The following is a 16,122-nucleotide window of genomic DNA, read 5'->3' as shown; positions in this document are numbered from 1 at the left end:
TATAAAAGTAGATACTGGATATTTTGAGATGGGGGTCGGTGGCCAAACAGTATAATTTCTGGGGGTCCTTGATATGAAATAGGACCAATCATGACAGAAAACTGTCATGATTTAGATGACAGTTTGTAAAATCTAAATCTAGGTCTAAAAGTGTGTGTTGTTGTAATGTCTCCCCTCAGTGCCTGCCCTGCGACCAGCATGTCAGCAGGTGTACAACCTGTTCCACCCGGCCGACCCCTCGGCCTCTCGCCTGGAGCCCCTGCTGGAGAAAAGGTTCCACGTGCTGCCTCCCTTCAGTGTGCCCCGCTACCAGCGCTTCCCCCTGGGCGACGGGAACTCTGCTCTGCTAGGTACGTACTAGCTTCTCTTTTGGTTCACCAACCTATGTGTTCGCCTCCCCACCCCCCATCCCCCTCTGCTCCCGACTACACACAGCGGAGAACACTGATGGCACCACATTTGGAGTGACGCCCCTCTGCACTCGTAATTTTTAGCGAAAATACAATACTCCCGCTCGTATGCCAGTTCTCATGCATCTCTCGACCAGGCGTTTTTTTCTCCTTTGAAACAAAACGCCTGTGGTCTCTGAGGCTAGGTACGTATTGCCTCCCACCCCGCTATCACCAGCAATAATCAAACTTTTGACAATAATCCAAAGTTTTAGCTTACCTCCTGACAGCATCCCAAGCAGAGGAAAAGAGGTTTACTGAGCTGAGGTTCAGTCTCAGTGTTTTATGGCCCAGGCTGATCAGAACCCAGTGTCCTCACTCACTTGGTGATTAAATGCGGCAGTCATAATTTTCCTTTCCCCAACAAATTTTGGTGGTCAAATGCAGAAGTGCAAACGAGCGCTCAATGTTAAAACCCAGCTGCACAGGCTTTCCTCATCATAAATCCTCGGGTCCGCCTGCAGTCCTAGCTTTGACCAGTAGGGCAGAACACTTCAACGTTGGAGAGCCTCCCTGGGGGCTTGTATTGTAGTTGATAGAGATGCGGTCTCTCATGCTGGACCCAGGTGGGACATTAAATTGACTGACGCACCGTGTGTGTGTGTGACTGTGTGTGTGACTGTGTGTGTGACTGTCTGTCTGTCTGTGTGTGTGTGTGTGTGTGTGTGTGTGTGTGTGTGTGTGTGTGTGTGTGTGTGTGTGTGTGTGTGTGCGTGCGTGCGTGTGCACGCACGTCTCTGATTGTATCAATACATACGCTAGTGAAGCAAGCAGCCGTCCACCTGTCATGTGCGCTGACTGCAGTACACCTCTGCTCTCAGCCCATTCATTCAGCACATTCCTCAAAGATTTATATTAAAAAAGGCAAAGTTGTATCTGATCAATGTCGTACAGTCGTGCAGATCATGGTATTACGGCAACGAGAAAGGACAGCAAAACTACATATTTAGCCTTTCATGAGCAGAGGCAATTCTTCTTTGTTAGTTCATAAAAAGTTCCTCTATGAGTGGCCTTTATGGTTCAACTTCTGAAGTTCAGGGGCTGGCTCTGGAACAGTGGTATTCAGTCTGCCAGTGTCTTGGAGACCCCCTTGAACTTGGGACCAGCTCAAGGGCCTTGTGGTTAGAGCAGGTGTGATGATGGAAAGGGCCACTATATTTCCACACTCTCGCCAGAGGGCCACTATTATTTCCACACTCTCGCCAGAGGGCCACTATTATTTCCACACTCACTCCAGAGGGCCACTATTATTTCCACACTCACTCCAGAGGGCCACTATTATTTCCACACTCACTCCAGAGGGCCAATATTATTTCCACACTCTCGCCAGAGGGCCAATATTATTTCCACACTCTCGCCAGAGGGCCAATATTATTTCCACACTCACTCCAGAGGGCCACTATTATTTCCACACTCTCGCCAGAGGGCCACTATTATTTCCACACTCTCGCCAGAGGGCCAATATTATTTCCACACTCTCGCCAGAGGGCCAATATTATTTCCACACTCTCGCCAGAGGGCCAATATTATTTCCACACTCACTCCAGAGGGCCACTATTATTTCCACACTCACTCCAGAGGGCCACTATTATTTCCACACTCACTCTAGAGGGCCACTATATTTCCACACTTGCAGAAACCTCTGGAATTGTGACACCTGAAATCAATAATATATAGTATAGTGATATTAACCTTGCGGGCAGAATCATCGTCGAGTCATACCAAAGACCCGATGCCTCCCTGCATACTAGCGTCTTGTCCATGGGGTGTACGTGTACATCATGTGCAGGGGGTGTACTTGTACATCAAGATCTGTTTTTTGTTTTTTTTAATGATCAATGACATTGATTCATTCGATTAACTGTTGCACACCTACTTGTGTCTGTCTGTCTGTCTGTGTCTGTCCGTCCGTCCCTCCCACCCTCCCGTAGTGGAGACCATGCAGAGTAACCCCTACCTGTTGGACAGTGGGGGTGGTGTAGCCCCCGCCCCACCCCACCGCTGCCAGGAGGGCGGTGTCAGTGAGACTTCCATCCCCGTCCCCGTTCTCAACTGGCAGGCGTTGCAGCCCCCCGCCGAAAGTGTGTACCCTGCACCTGTTTGCTTACGTATGTCTGCTTCCCATGTGTGTGTGTGTCAGTCAGTCAGTCTGTCTGTCAGTCTGTCTTAGTGTTCATTTAAAACACTGGTTTTCAACCCTTTTCATATCAAGGTCTATTATTTATTCGGCATTTGGGCCACGGACGGAACACCATTTGATGAGATTTTGCCCCAAAAAAATGCAAGGAATTGTGAGCTTGTAGATCTGCGATTTTCAAAAGATTGTATGCATTTGAAAACTTGAAATGGGACATTCTGCATAATGTGTACCTTTTACTTTTGGTAGTTTATGTACATTCTGATACCAATACTTTCTATATTGCAAAATTGATACTGTCACTTAAGTAAAGAACTTGAGTACCTCACCACTGATCATGTGACATCTTGACAGTAACGTGGGCCACCCTGTCCCCTGCATGCATGTTGTTGATTCTCCTGTACCTCCACAGCGGACGTGCTTCACTCCCACTGCGGTGTGTTCGTGGAGGGCCACTCCCCGTCGTCCCCACTGCCAGGGGCCCCTCCTCTCCTCAGGGGCCTCCGCAGGGCCAGCGAGGCCAGCATCGCCAGCCAGGTGTCGGGCATGGCCGACTCCTACACGTACACTGGCTCCAGCATCACCAACAGTAAGTGGCTCTTTTACTCGTTATGCGAGGCGTTGTTCATATTATCGTGTTCACGTGTTGTAAGTGATATTTCAATCATTGTCTTATAGTGTTTGTTCAGCAATTCAACTGTCTCTCCGGGCGCTTTAGTAAGCATAAAATATTTTTTTATGTCGGGTCACAAATTGTATCCAGTCAGAGAGAGAGAGAGAGAGAGAGAGCTCAGAATACAGGATAAACATCAGGATAAACACGAAGTGATGAAACCTAAACAAGAATAAGTCCGTCATAACTGCCAGGTGCAGCTACATCTACTCGCGTCCGTTCCTCCTGCAGTTGCGTTATCATACAAACCTCTTGCACAACAGCAGCCAATACGGCTTCACGTGTGGCGTTCAGAGTATGGATTTTTATGACGTTCAGATTATGGGTTTTATGGGTAAATCTCCCATTGGCTTAGAGGCAGCCTAGAAACAGCCACTCATGAACAAGTGTCCACTACGGTCATTAGAGAGTCCAGACGCTTTTCAAGCCCCTGGCAAAAATGTATAATCATTTGAACTGGTACACTATATAATTGAAGCTGATGAATGGATTCTCTCTCCTGATTGGATAAGTACAAATCAGGCTTTTTATGAAACGAAGAATACTTTCAGTAACTGTTCACGCTATTTATTGATATTTGGTGTTCCTAACTGTTAATATTTTCATTTCTCCACGCACTCACGCGTGAAGGTAACACATCGTCTAAAGGGGTCGGCCTGTTGTCTCAGCTGGCAATAAACTACAATAAACTGGGCCTCGGGAGCCCGTCCCCTCGGTCGCTTAAGAGAGGTGCTGTGGTCCCGAGGCCGAACGGTGTGGTGGCCATTGACCACGCAGATATCTCCTCTGTCATCATCACTGACACCAACGCCTCTCGCCCTTCGCCACCACCAGGGGCGCTGCAGTGCATAGAGCAAGGTACCCTGGACCCGGTAGCAGCAGAGAGGATGCACAGTAAAGGAAAGACGCTACTGTAGAAACCACTTTCCTTACCTTCCTGTTATCTCCGCCAGGCCGAAAGATAGGGGGAGATTATGTTTTCCACTCTGTCTCTCTGTATGCCTGTCTACATCGGCGGCAAATTTATTGGGCATGGAAGGTCAAGGAACACAATCCCTGGATATTTTTCAAATACTTCAACGTGTGCGCATCAGTGTTGATTTTGACGAAAATTGTCCGTCGGCTACATTTTTTCACTGAAGAAAACTAAATAAAAACTAAATAAACACTAAGCTATGATGATGACTAACACGATGACTAAATGTACTGACATTTTCATCACAAATAAAAACTAGACAAAATAGTTAGGAACTTTAGGAAGGGACAAGTGGAGAGGAGGAGAGATCCAGTAGAACTAAGACAAGTCCTTATGTTTGCTTGCGCTCGTATGTAGAGATCTGAAAATACCGATCTACAAGCTTACAACGCGCTGCGACACGCTGTGAGCTTGTAGATCGTCTATTTTCAACCAAGTGTAAATGATATTTAGTCAACAAAAACTAGTCTAAAAGTAAAACATTTCAGATGACTAAAATATGAAATGTTATTCAAAAGACTATGACTAAAAAGACATATAAATGTGCTGTCAAAATCAACACTGGCACGCATGCATGCGTGTGTGAGTGCTTGTGAATCTATAGCCTTCTTTCTAGGCTATGGGATCAGGTTAGAGGCCCAGTCAAGTCTCACCCAACTATGGAGTTCCACCCAGCCTGGCGGAGATAAGCGCCTCACTCTGCGTGTGCCTTTCTAGTTTCCTTCTGTCTGTGATGAGTACTGACTCGAGTCGACACACAGCCACGTTACTATCAACAACATCCCTTTGTCTGGCCTCTACTCTGCCTCAGTAGTCCACACTTCAACTTGAACAAAGTTCTTATACTGTATGTTTGTGTTTCCCAGTGTGTACGCTAATACGACCTTCATTGTCTCTATCAGAATGAATAGTTTTCCTAGTGCTGCTTTAAATACATTAGACACACTGTTTCCCAAACAGTGGGTCGGGACCCATTTTTATGGGTCACGACTTGAGAAAATATCCCTTTTCTATTTTTTTTACTTGCTATTTTCACTAGTTTGGGTCCCGGGCAAACGTTTAATTTATCTTTTGGAGCTGCACTTGAAAAGTTTGGGAACCATTGCATTATAAAACACATTGTAACATTTGTAGTGGAGAAACCTCTGAAACTGTGTTCATTTTCAGCCTTTCTCAATCCTGAGCTACAGTACACAGTCAAATCCTGAATGTAAATTATACCCATTTTGTAACTCAAAGTGTACAAATGTAAACATAAGTCCATTACATTTGTACACACAGAGTTAAAGTATTTTTGGCACCACCTCTAGTAGCTACGTGAGTACATGGTCATTGCAGCCAATGTATAAAAAGTATAATTCACAGCGTATGTGGAACACGACAGACACAACAAAAAAATGATATTACAAATAACGTATTACATTGCTGTTCGGAAGAAACCAAATATTAAACCAATGTAATGTATTAAAAAGCGATTCGCCAAAAACCTCTGAACTCCACTTGAGCTGGATGTTTTCATTTCCTGAAAAATGGAGTTAGGTGGTTTCTTCCAGACAGCAGAGATGTATAACTTATGACTGCATAAGTAATGTTGAGGATTTTCCTGTGTACTCGTCACAAGATGACCACCTCCATCTGAAAACGTCTGGACAAATGAAACCTATATAAATCAAATGTAGGATCTGCTAGATCAAGGGTTCTCAACCCATGGGACGCGACCCCTCGGGGGGGTTGCCAAATTATTTTGGGGGGTCCCCAAATTATTTTAAAAAATATATTTTTTTTTATTTTTTTTATTTTTTTGCAACTGAATGGAAAATGGAAATGAAGAGTTTACGTATAGTACACATAGTACATGCATACACCTTCCCTAATGATTATATCTGGTTTCAGTATTTATTTATGGCGTATTGTCTCTATTATTAAGGTTATTGTATAGCAGTCAATTTATATTGGGAGTCGGGAGGGGGCGGGTCGGGCGTCCCGAGACATTGCCAACGCATTCCTCGGGGTCCCCGGCCAAAAACGTTGAGAACCCCTTACCTGTGCTAGATGGACCGGCCACTAACACACCTACCCCCCCGCTCCGCTCTGTGTTGCAGTAGCGTCGTGTTGGTGGGGCAGTAAGAGGATGGACTTCGCCCTGTACTGCCCCGACGCCCTCACAGCCTTCCCCACCGTGGCTCTGCCACACCTCTTCCACGCCTCCTACTGGGAGTCCACCGACGTCGTCTCCTTGATACTCAGACAGGTGAGCGCCGCCGGGGGATATTCCAACCCCGGAATAGAATAAAAAGTCAGACCCAACGAAGAGCCCGGTCAGCTCGAAACGTTACCACTAGTAACATTTGGCAGCAGCAATTGGTGGTTGGACTTTTTATTCCCATCTTTATTACTGTTTTATTTTGTCCAGCACCCAACCTACAGTATTGGGTTTGGATGTACGTGTCTTTTGGCTGTTTTTCAGCTTCTCTTTCAACTTAACATTCCAACCCCACCCACCCATGACTGAATGATATTGATGATATTTTTTTTGTTAAGTTTAAAGGTCCAAAATGGTATTTATTTAAAGGTGATGAGACATGAGAGCTCCAGCATTCTGGAGCTGGACGGCAGAGAGGTTTCGGAGTTCACTCCATCCAAGCCCCGCGAGAAATGGATCCGCAAGAGGACGCACGTCAAGATTAGGGTGAGGCCTGATGAATAAAGATATTTCCGGTAGATTGGAGTAATCATCTGAATTGAATATGGACAGACACTGATTCTTTCCTTTATTCGGAATGCCATTAGCTTCCACTGCTGCTGTCGCTAGTCTTCCTGGGGTCCACATAAAACATCAAACAACTGATAGTCGTCAGTCTAAATCTAAATTATACTATTAAAATGCCAATGATATATCTATAGGTTAAACATTAACAAAAACATTGATCATTCCAATTGTGTGATCTCTCACTCCCAATAATCTTCTTACGAATTTTCTTTTTCATTTTTGTATTTGCTTTTCATTTGTTTAATATTTACAGATAATAACTTTCACTGTTGGATGGCTCTATAAATAACATCTGAATTTGTTTTTGGAAGCGATGATTTGATTGGCTGCCCAAAGTACATTGAGGATAAAAAGTGAGGGCAGAAAAATGAAGATGCAAATTGAGATTGGCCGGAATATGATGATGTATGATGTATTGTATGATGACAAGAGCTTCACACTTCACACGGGTGCTTTCCATGCTTGTGCGTATCAGAATGTGACGGCGAACCACAGAGTGAATGACGCCGTCTTCACGGAGGACGGGGTTCAAATGGTGACGGGACGCTTCATGTACGGACCGCTGGACATGGTCACCCTGACCGGGGAGAAGGTAATGACACATTTGACAATGATACAGTGTACTGTAAGACATAGGTTAAAGGGATATTTCACTTTCAAAAAAACTTTTGGTCATTTTATCATCTACTCAGGCTTATGTGAACAGTTTTTAAGTTGCTCGATTCAGTATTTAGATATTTGATATTAGGCATGTAACGATATGATATATCGTATATCGATATATTTCGATATTAATCCTTACGATTAACGTTGTGAATCCTGACGATATTTATCGATTTAATAAATAAATACATATATATTAGGGATGCCAAACGACTCATATTTGGCCAATCGACGAATCGAGGCTGAAAATCGACGTGTCGAACGACTTTTTTACTTTTTTTTTTAAATTATTTTTATATTATTGTTGTTGCTGCTCAGCAGTTGAGGAGAACGCAACTATGCATTCCTTTAAGCAACACAACTTATGCAGCTGCATCCATATGTTTAGAATTTGCATCAATGATCAAATCCCAATAATAAAAAATTAACTTTATTTTGTAAAGGAGCAGCGGTGCTATCGGCTAGTAGTCCCAACAAGTGTCTGCAGCCTGTCACGAGCCCCGTAATGAACTGATACGGGACGCACGTTGTTCCGTATTTTAATGTCGGGTCGGAGAATAAATACAGTATGAATGATGGCGGGATTTATTTGACAACTCTGTCCTGCTTTCTTCACGAGAGGCTCGAGCGCTCACCGCTGCTAATATGGTAGCAGAACTGTGGATGTCAGTTCACTTTACGGCATGTGAATTGTGAACCTCGGTCTGGGAAGCTCAGAGCTGCAGCCATTGGCTCATGATACGAGCACACGACCAATGGGGCAGATCATTCAGTGTTGCTAAGATACCACCCCCCACCACACACACACCCTTGGACGATGGGGTCTATTCTCAAACTCAGAGCCACAGTGCTCTGCTCAAAATTAACTTGCATGTGACGAGCCACTGACAGGCGCAGCACAGCAGTGTCACACAGACAAACACGTAACTCTCCCATTTGGAAAACATTTGAAACGGCAACGTTTATAACGTTTTACATTCATGATTAATTATTAATGATGATTAATTATGGTCTGTGTGATATGAAATGATGATGCTCATTAATACAGGAAGGAAGGCAATTGTGTTTCTGCACTGTCAAATAGGTATACATCCTAAGATACCATCAAAGAAATGTTAACTCGAGCTAGGTTCTAAACAAGAAAGGATGTTTACAGTTGTTGCACAGAAATTAAGTAATTTTACATGAAAAGTAATGCTACTTTTGCAATATAGTTAAATAAAAATTGTGAAAAAAGCTTGGGGGGGAAGATGAATCATAAAAGAAAAATTGTCATTTGTCTGGAAAATAAATTTGTGTTTAAAATGAAAAATCGTATCATGAACCTCATATCGTGATACATATCGTATCGTGAGTTGAGTGTATCGTTACATGCCTAGTTGATATCCATTTTAGCTGCCTAAAATGAATATCACATATCCCATATTCAGCTACACCCTGCTGATGGCCGCCTAGAATAGATGGTTATGGTGAGCATCGGGGAGGAGCAGTTTGGGGTTAAGTGTCTAGGAGGCCATTCAATCTAAGGTTTGACAAAGGAAATTGCAATAGTAATCGTTCAAAGTTTATTATGATCCTTAGCATCATCCAAATGACATTAAAAATTGTGAATGAAATACATTTGTGACAAATCAGGTCATCACATTTGGGCACATTTTTGGGCAAGTGGCTACGGCCGAATTTAGCCGAAAGATAAAATAATGCTTGGAATGGGTTCAGAACAGAATCATAGTTTGACACATCACATGCTACTTAAAGAATAATTACATTTTGACATTTTTGCCTTATATAGGTTGTTAATGGTACCCAACTTTCAACCCCTGAATTGACCATGATCCAAGTATTTAATTCACAATTTGTAATATGTTATTTGGATGACCCTAAGGATCATAAAATACCTTGAATGATTACTATTGCAATTTATTTTGGGTCACGATGAGATTGACTGGCCTATTGCTCAGGGACACTTGGACACATGGCTGGGGCTGGGACTTGTAGCCTAATGGGGACATTCTGTTTCCCAGATGGCCTCCCTTCTACCCATTCAGCTACTATATGGCCGCCATAAAAAAGCATTAAAAAAGGGAGACTAATCAACTGACTGGTTAATTGATTATGCCCTTTGTGTGCCAGATTGACATCCACATCATGACTCAGCCACCATCTGGAGAGTGGGTGTACTTTGACACGGAGCTCACCAACAGCAGTGGACGAGTCTCCTACATCATCCCTGGGAACAAGAAACTGGGTGTCGGCGTGTATCCCGTGAAAATGGTGGTCAGGTATAGGCTTCGTTGCAGTTTTTCATAATGACAAATGCCTATTAACCCATTCATCCGTATTGTGCGGAAAAACCTTCGCTGGAAAATAGCAGATCGGCAAGCTTACGTGTTACATGTTGTAACTTGTAAGCTTGTCGATCTGCTGTTTTCAGCAAAAGCTTTCCCCACATTAACAGAAAACTGAAAAGACTTGTATATTTTTTAAATAGTATAAAACAGGAACCGTTTTGGACATACAAGTTTTTCACCTGTCAGCGACGATAGTATACAGTTAATAAGGGAAAATTAGCTAAATGTGTGGCAAATCTCCAAAGAAAATGCTTAACACTTTCTTATCACTTTCTTACCGCTTTCTTCACAAATTTCATAAAAGGTGTCTACTATCACTCTATCAATTTGTTCCAATTTGTTTCCCTTGAGAAACTTTGTGACAGCTGCTGAAAGGTGGGGTACCATTAACGACCTATATATTGCAATAATTAGTTTAATAGTTTTGCATGAAAAACACTCCTTTTCGGCAAAAAACGACCATAACCGTCGTCACAAATGTGACAGCACATTTGGGCTATTGCCGAATTTAGTGTTTTTCATGCAAAACGAATGCTTGCAATGGATTCAGAATCACGAAAAACCTCTAGTTTGACACACCACATCCTACTTAAAAGCATAATGAAATTTTGAAAAATTCCCTTATATAGGTTGTTAATGGTACCCCAACTTTCAGCAACGGTCACAAAGTTTCCCAAGGGAAACAAATTGGATCAAATTGATAGGTGAAAGTAGACACCTTTTGTGAAGAAAGCTAATTTCCCCTTTTTAAGTACATACAATGCCCACAAATGATGAGAGTAGGCCACTGCACTATACTGTTACTGTATATAAAGCAGCACTTTTATATTTTTCCAATCAAAGGAAGACCTCTCTTTATTCATAATGTACTTTTTACAATATTTTACATCAAATACTGTACATTATATCGGTGTTTTCCACAAAGTTACACTTCTCTTTCCTGTCACAGGGGTGACCATACGTTTGGTGACAGCTATCTGACTGTGTTGCCACGGGGAACGGAGTTTGTGGTCTTCAGTATCGACGGGTCCTTTGCTGCCAGCGTGTCCATTATGGGCAGTGACCCCAAGGTCCGAGCAGGAGCTGTAGATGTTGTCCGGTAACACATATATCCTTTTATACCCTCTACTGCTCTACTGTGGGTTAGGAAGTTGCTTTGCTAGATAAATCTACACACATGGGGGGTGAATGTCAGATACGGCTAATTTGCTTCTTGTGAGATGCTAATTGTATATTTGCATTACATTGGTTTCTGAGAGAAAGAGAAACTGCAAAAGCAGAAAGCCTGCAACACTCCAAATTATATGCTAAATCAAAAGTTGCTGTCAAAATAACTGATTATTTTTCTTCTCTGGCAGACACTGGCAGGACCTGGGTTATCTTATAGTGTACGTGACGGGTCGACCGGACATGCAGAAGCAGCGTGTGGTGGCATGGCTGTCTCAGCACAACTTTCCACACGGGATTGTGTCTTTCTGTGACCGTTTGGTCCACGATCCCCTCAGACACAAGGCGTCCTTCCTCAAGTCCCTCATCTGTGAGGTATGTATGGAAGACACTGACATTTCCAAAACAAAAAAACACACATTTTAAACCCATTAAGACCTGAACCTCTCAATCTGTAGTTCTCTCACACTTTCATAATACAAAATAGAAATGGTAAATGGTGCATTTATACAGCACCTTTATCCAAGGTGCTGTAATCTATTTACATAGATTGTGCATTACATCACACATTCATACACCAATGTCGGAGGAAACCATGCAAGGCACCAACTTGCACATCGGGATAAATCGGGGGTTCAGAGTCTTCTTGCTCAAGGACACTTCGACACTAACTCTGGTTATGTGATATTCAGAGAAATATATGATTTATATAACCAAATGTGTTTTGTTTTGCTTTAGGCCCATATGAAGATATTTGCTGCATATGGCTCCACCAAGGACATCTCTGTGTACACGTCTATTGGCCTGCCAGCATCACACATCTACATCGTTGGAAGAGCCACCAAAAAGATGCTGCATCAGTGCCAGGTATGCTATTAGTGCAGTGGTCCTCAAATGAGGTACCACTACTACACCTTGTGGTAATTTGTGGTTCTACAGGTACTTTTTGTCTGATAACGCTTATTTGGTTATGAATAAAATATAAATCTGTAATGTAAACTAACATACACATTTGAAAAATATTTTATACTGTATGCCATAAACTTTCAATGGAACCAATTTTACGGCATCCACCAGCCAATAAAAATAAGTTGCCAGCTAGCTCGCATAATTTTATCTAGTTGCGAAATATTAAAATCAAACAAAATAAAGAAAGAATATATTCAGTATGTGGAAAAATAAATTCAGTATGTGGAAAATTAAAAGCTAAGACAGAAACACCAAAAATGAATCCGCAGCAGGAAGAATGCTTTGTGCTGTGAAGAGGATTCCATTAAAAAAAAAAGCCTGTTTAGTTTGTTTGTCTGAGATCCATTAGATTGTTCCAGCTAATGCTTTCCTGAAATGAATAGTGTATTTTTTGTGTATTTATTGTAACATAATGCAAACACATGACCGTTTAAACTGCACCTCACACAATCCCCTCTGGTTGCAGCAGCCCTTGTACGCCCTTTTTTTTATTTTTTATCATGGCAGCCCCCTACGGTCGTGGCCCACCTGGAATATGCCCGGTATGTCCTATGGCCAGTGCAGCCCTGCCTTGTGCCAATGACCCCAACCGTCCAGCACCTTTAAATGGCTTTTAGTGGCTTTGCTTCAATCAATCAAGTGCAGCCCAACCACTACAGCCCATTATACATTTTGGCCATTTGAAAATAGCCGATCTACAAGCTCACAATGCGTCGCATCACGACACATGCGAGCACTTTTTCCACCACTGATCCATCAATTGATTCCATCTTTGGTCCCAATCAGTTCATCCCCGACGGCTACGCCAACCACCTGTCCCAACTGGAGCTGTGCCAGAGGTCCCGGCCCGCCAAGTCCAGCGGCGCCCGCATGATCCTCCGCAAGGGCAGCTTCGGCCTGGGCGCCGCCGGGGGAGACTACCTCCGCAAGCGCAACCACGTCTTTCGCACCATTTCCTCTCAGCCCGGTGGAGGAGGGGTGACGACGGGCGGGGCCGCCACCACGCCCGCCGGCTCTCCCTCCTGCCAACCCGGAGGAGGACGGACAGAGCGCACGCTGAGCCAGTGCGACATCGAGCGGGAGCGAGGGATCGCGGCCACCGCCACCCAGAGGAGCATGAGCATAGCGACGGGTTGCTGGGGCCGCAGTGGGAGCCAAAAGGAGGGCAGCGGAGGGTTACTCAGTCCCAAATAAAACGTACATATACTGTAGACTTAACGGGCTTTTCACATCGAAGACTGGCGCGTCGAGTAATTAATTTAAAATTAAGTTTGAGTGTTCTGGTGGTGGTGTGTGTGTGTGGGGAGGGGCGGGGGGGTCGTGCTCGTCTCCAGCCTGGCATGGACATAATATCTCTGCGTAGATATTAGTCTGGAACTTCGGTGTGGGAGATTTTTTTCCAAGGGGCGGTTACAAACAGTACAATGTCACAGCAAAAAAGGCTCACTTTGACTGGTGGGCTCTGATTGGTCACCCACAACTCTGGAGTAAGCAAAATGTAATTCAAACTGAGGATTGCCAGACCCAATTTGGCCAGGGCCTTTTTCCCTGTGGCAGATTTGTCTGGTTTCCAGGATAACTCTTCACCTTGTCGAGAGGTGAAATGTGGAGAACAGTGGAATCCTCACGGATACAAGTGAGAAGGCGGGTGGTGCAGTGCCGCTTTCCATGTGAAAAGCCCTGGTGGTACCTATAGCCAGAAATTAGACTACAATGATCTCTGGATTACTACTTGAAGAGAGGCGGAGGAAATGGGATGGTTTAAGAAAGGAAAAATAGTAAAAGAAAAAATGGATACATGAATGGCTCCCGTAGACAGACAATGGGGAGACTTCTGGGGACAGCTTAACTCAATGCAGTGGATAGAACTGGGTGGAAACTATTCATTAATGGAAAGAAAAAAATTAACTACAGTGTTGAACCAATGCAAAGTTTAGGGCGTCTTCCTTACCATTGGGACTGTGATATTTGTTTTTAAAGCAATGAGCCTTTAGGTTTGTTAGCAGACTTTTCCCCCCACTGTTCTATCCACTACATTGAATTGGCTCTATGTACACAGAATAACTCTTCCTTCTTCCGGGCCCCTTCCCTACTTCCTTTACAGGTGTTACCGATGGTACTAATGAAGACTCTCTGTTCCATTCTGGTCACACTCTGCTACACCAATGGGTCTCAAAGTGTCCTTGAGTGGGTTGACTGGCCATGGGTTCCAAATTGTTCTCGTACGGGCGTGTAACTCTGAGTGTACAACCCTTACGGGTTGCTTATGGGACCTTTACGGGTCCATTTGGTGCCATTTGTACACTCAAAGTTATAGGGGTCCTTTAAAATAAAACATTTGAGAACCACTGCACACTGAATGGAACAGAGCCTTACTGTAATTGGTATCATTGGTAACACCTGAAGGGGCTTGGAAGCAGGAAGAGTTATTCTGTGTGCATAGAGCCTATTCAGGTGTCTCTCCGCACATATCCGTTGGTGGAGGTCTCTGGTCGTCTGGCTATGAGAGAAGAATATACTGTAGATGCAGAAGAAGCATGACAGCTTTTGGAATATAGCCAGAAGGACACGTTTGATTGTGACCAAGATCCTTTTGAATGATGGACAATTCTTCTGTAGCACGAACCACGACACGTAGTAATTAAACCTTTATTAGAAAAACACACAGTACAGTACATCACTGGCCAAAACACGACGACGAAGACGACGATATATATGAAATGTTGTAAGCCTTAATCAAATCTCCTGTCACAGATCGATACCCCTCCTCCAGAAACACGTTTTACGGGACAAACTGACGGACACACGCACAAGCTCAGGACACGATCGTTAACATGAATGTCAGGACAGTCATTTTCGACTCTTATTTCTCTGACTATTTCAGTCGAGTTATGTATGCGTGAAAATGTGACCATCCAAGTGATCCAACTGCCTGGCAATAAGTAGCAGAAAACATCTCACTTTTCACAAGAGAGACATATGAAATATGTCCCAAAAAGTCAAGGAGAACGGGACACGAAAATAAGTTGTGAGTTCTGCTGTGACGGGCTGTTTTACCCCTGGCATCGTCTCTCTTTCACAGGAACATATTACTAGTGTTCTATTTTAAGAATGTTTGCGTCCAAAATGAAGTTGCAATCCTTGCTGCGGCTCCACCCTTTACAAGACACTGGACTATAATTTATTTAAGCGTGGTCATTATGGGCCACTCAAGGCCTTAATTAATATCCAATGACAGATTTACAGTAATCCACACAGACATAAATGAAGGCAGATAGGAGGGCATGCGGTGACACAGTGACATTTTTAATTCTGTACAGTCCACAGCAACAATCCCTTTATTCTGGTCATCTGCTTGCAGTACCTCTGAGCCACCTGGAGTTCTCTGCTTTCCACAAAACGTTGCTGCTAAGACATTTCATCGTGACGTGCACCCTTGCTATTTTCTTTTAGCTTTTTTTAAGTTATTCATTTTTGTTCTTACTGTACGTTCACATTGCATAGCACCCAGTAAAGCTCAACTTAAGGCCCACCCATATTCCAGTTTTAGGCGATATAAAGCACTATTAAGCAGCTACTCACCTTTCCGGTGGTTCGTAAATACAGAGATGTGTTGGGGTGAGTCGCTTACCACCGCGGCATGACATCATTTGTAGTTTTCCCAACCACCACGGTGAGTAGATTATCACCTGAAAAGTATGTGTGAGCCTTTAATACTTAAAAATAATAATAATAACAAAACCGATTGTCGTATGAATTGGGCAAGGCCACACGAGGCCTGTGTGGGACCTACTTTTTGTGGGAAGTTTTCCAAACCATGAAAAATGAGCCGACCAAGCTGGGACGAAGTATTTCCGTGAATATTGCCGGGAAAGAAATCCCCCCTTGTTGTTCTATTTGCGTCAAAGGCCGGCAAGGAGAAAAACTGTAGCTCCTTTTCTCTTCTTCACTAAGTGGAATCTGACAT

General features: G+C 43.6%; 1 protein-coding gene across 1 annotated transcript in view; it reads left to right on the top strand.

Annotated features, from left to right (window-relative positions):
• Window positions 1–15,739, top strand: part of pitpnm2 (phosphatidylinositol transfer protein, membrane-associated 2) — a 60,697-nt gene extending 44,958 nt beyond the window's left edge. The window contains exons 18-29 of the mRNA XM_080755750.1: window positions 180–350; window positions 2,381–2,530; window positions 2,999–3,175; window positions 3,890–4,117; window positions 6,338–6,486; window positions 6,808–6,924; window positions 7,481–7,597; window positions 9,802–9,950; window positions 10,969–11,118; window positions 11,378–11,561; window positions 11,925–12,053; window positions 12,942–15,739. Of these exons, the coding sequence (XP_080611876.1) occupies window positions 180–350; window positions 2,381–2,530; window positions 2,999–3,175; window positions 3,890–4,117; window positions 6,338–6,486; window positions 6,808–6,924; window positions 7,481–7,597; window positions 9,802–9,950; window positions 10,969–11,118; window positions 11,378–11,561; window positions 11,925–12,053; window positions 12,942–13,349 (2,129 nt within the window). The 3' untranslated portion in view covers window positions 13,350–15,739. The remainder of the gene's footprint in view (window positions 1–179; window positions 351–2,380; window positions 2,531–2,998; window positions 3,176–3,889; window positions 4,118–6,337; window positions 6,487–6,807; window positions 6,925–7,480; window positions 7,598–9,801; window positions 9,951–10,968; window positions 11,119–11,377; window positions 11,562–11,924; window positions 12,054–12,941) is intronic.
• The last annotated feature ends 383 nt before the right edge of the window (window positions 15,740–16,122 follow it).

Source organism: Protomyctophum bolini, assembly GCF_963924005.1.
Source record: "Protomyctophum bolini genome assembly, chromosome: 22".
Classification (NCBI taxonomy): Eukaryota; Metazoa; Chordata; class Actinopteri; order Myctophiformes; family Myctophidae; genus Protomyctophum; species Protomyctophum bolini.
The sequence above is the reverse complement of the archived record's forward strand: the minus strand, read 5'-3'. Positions and strand labels throughout refer to the sequence as shown.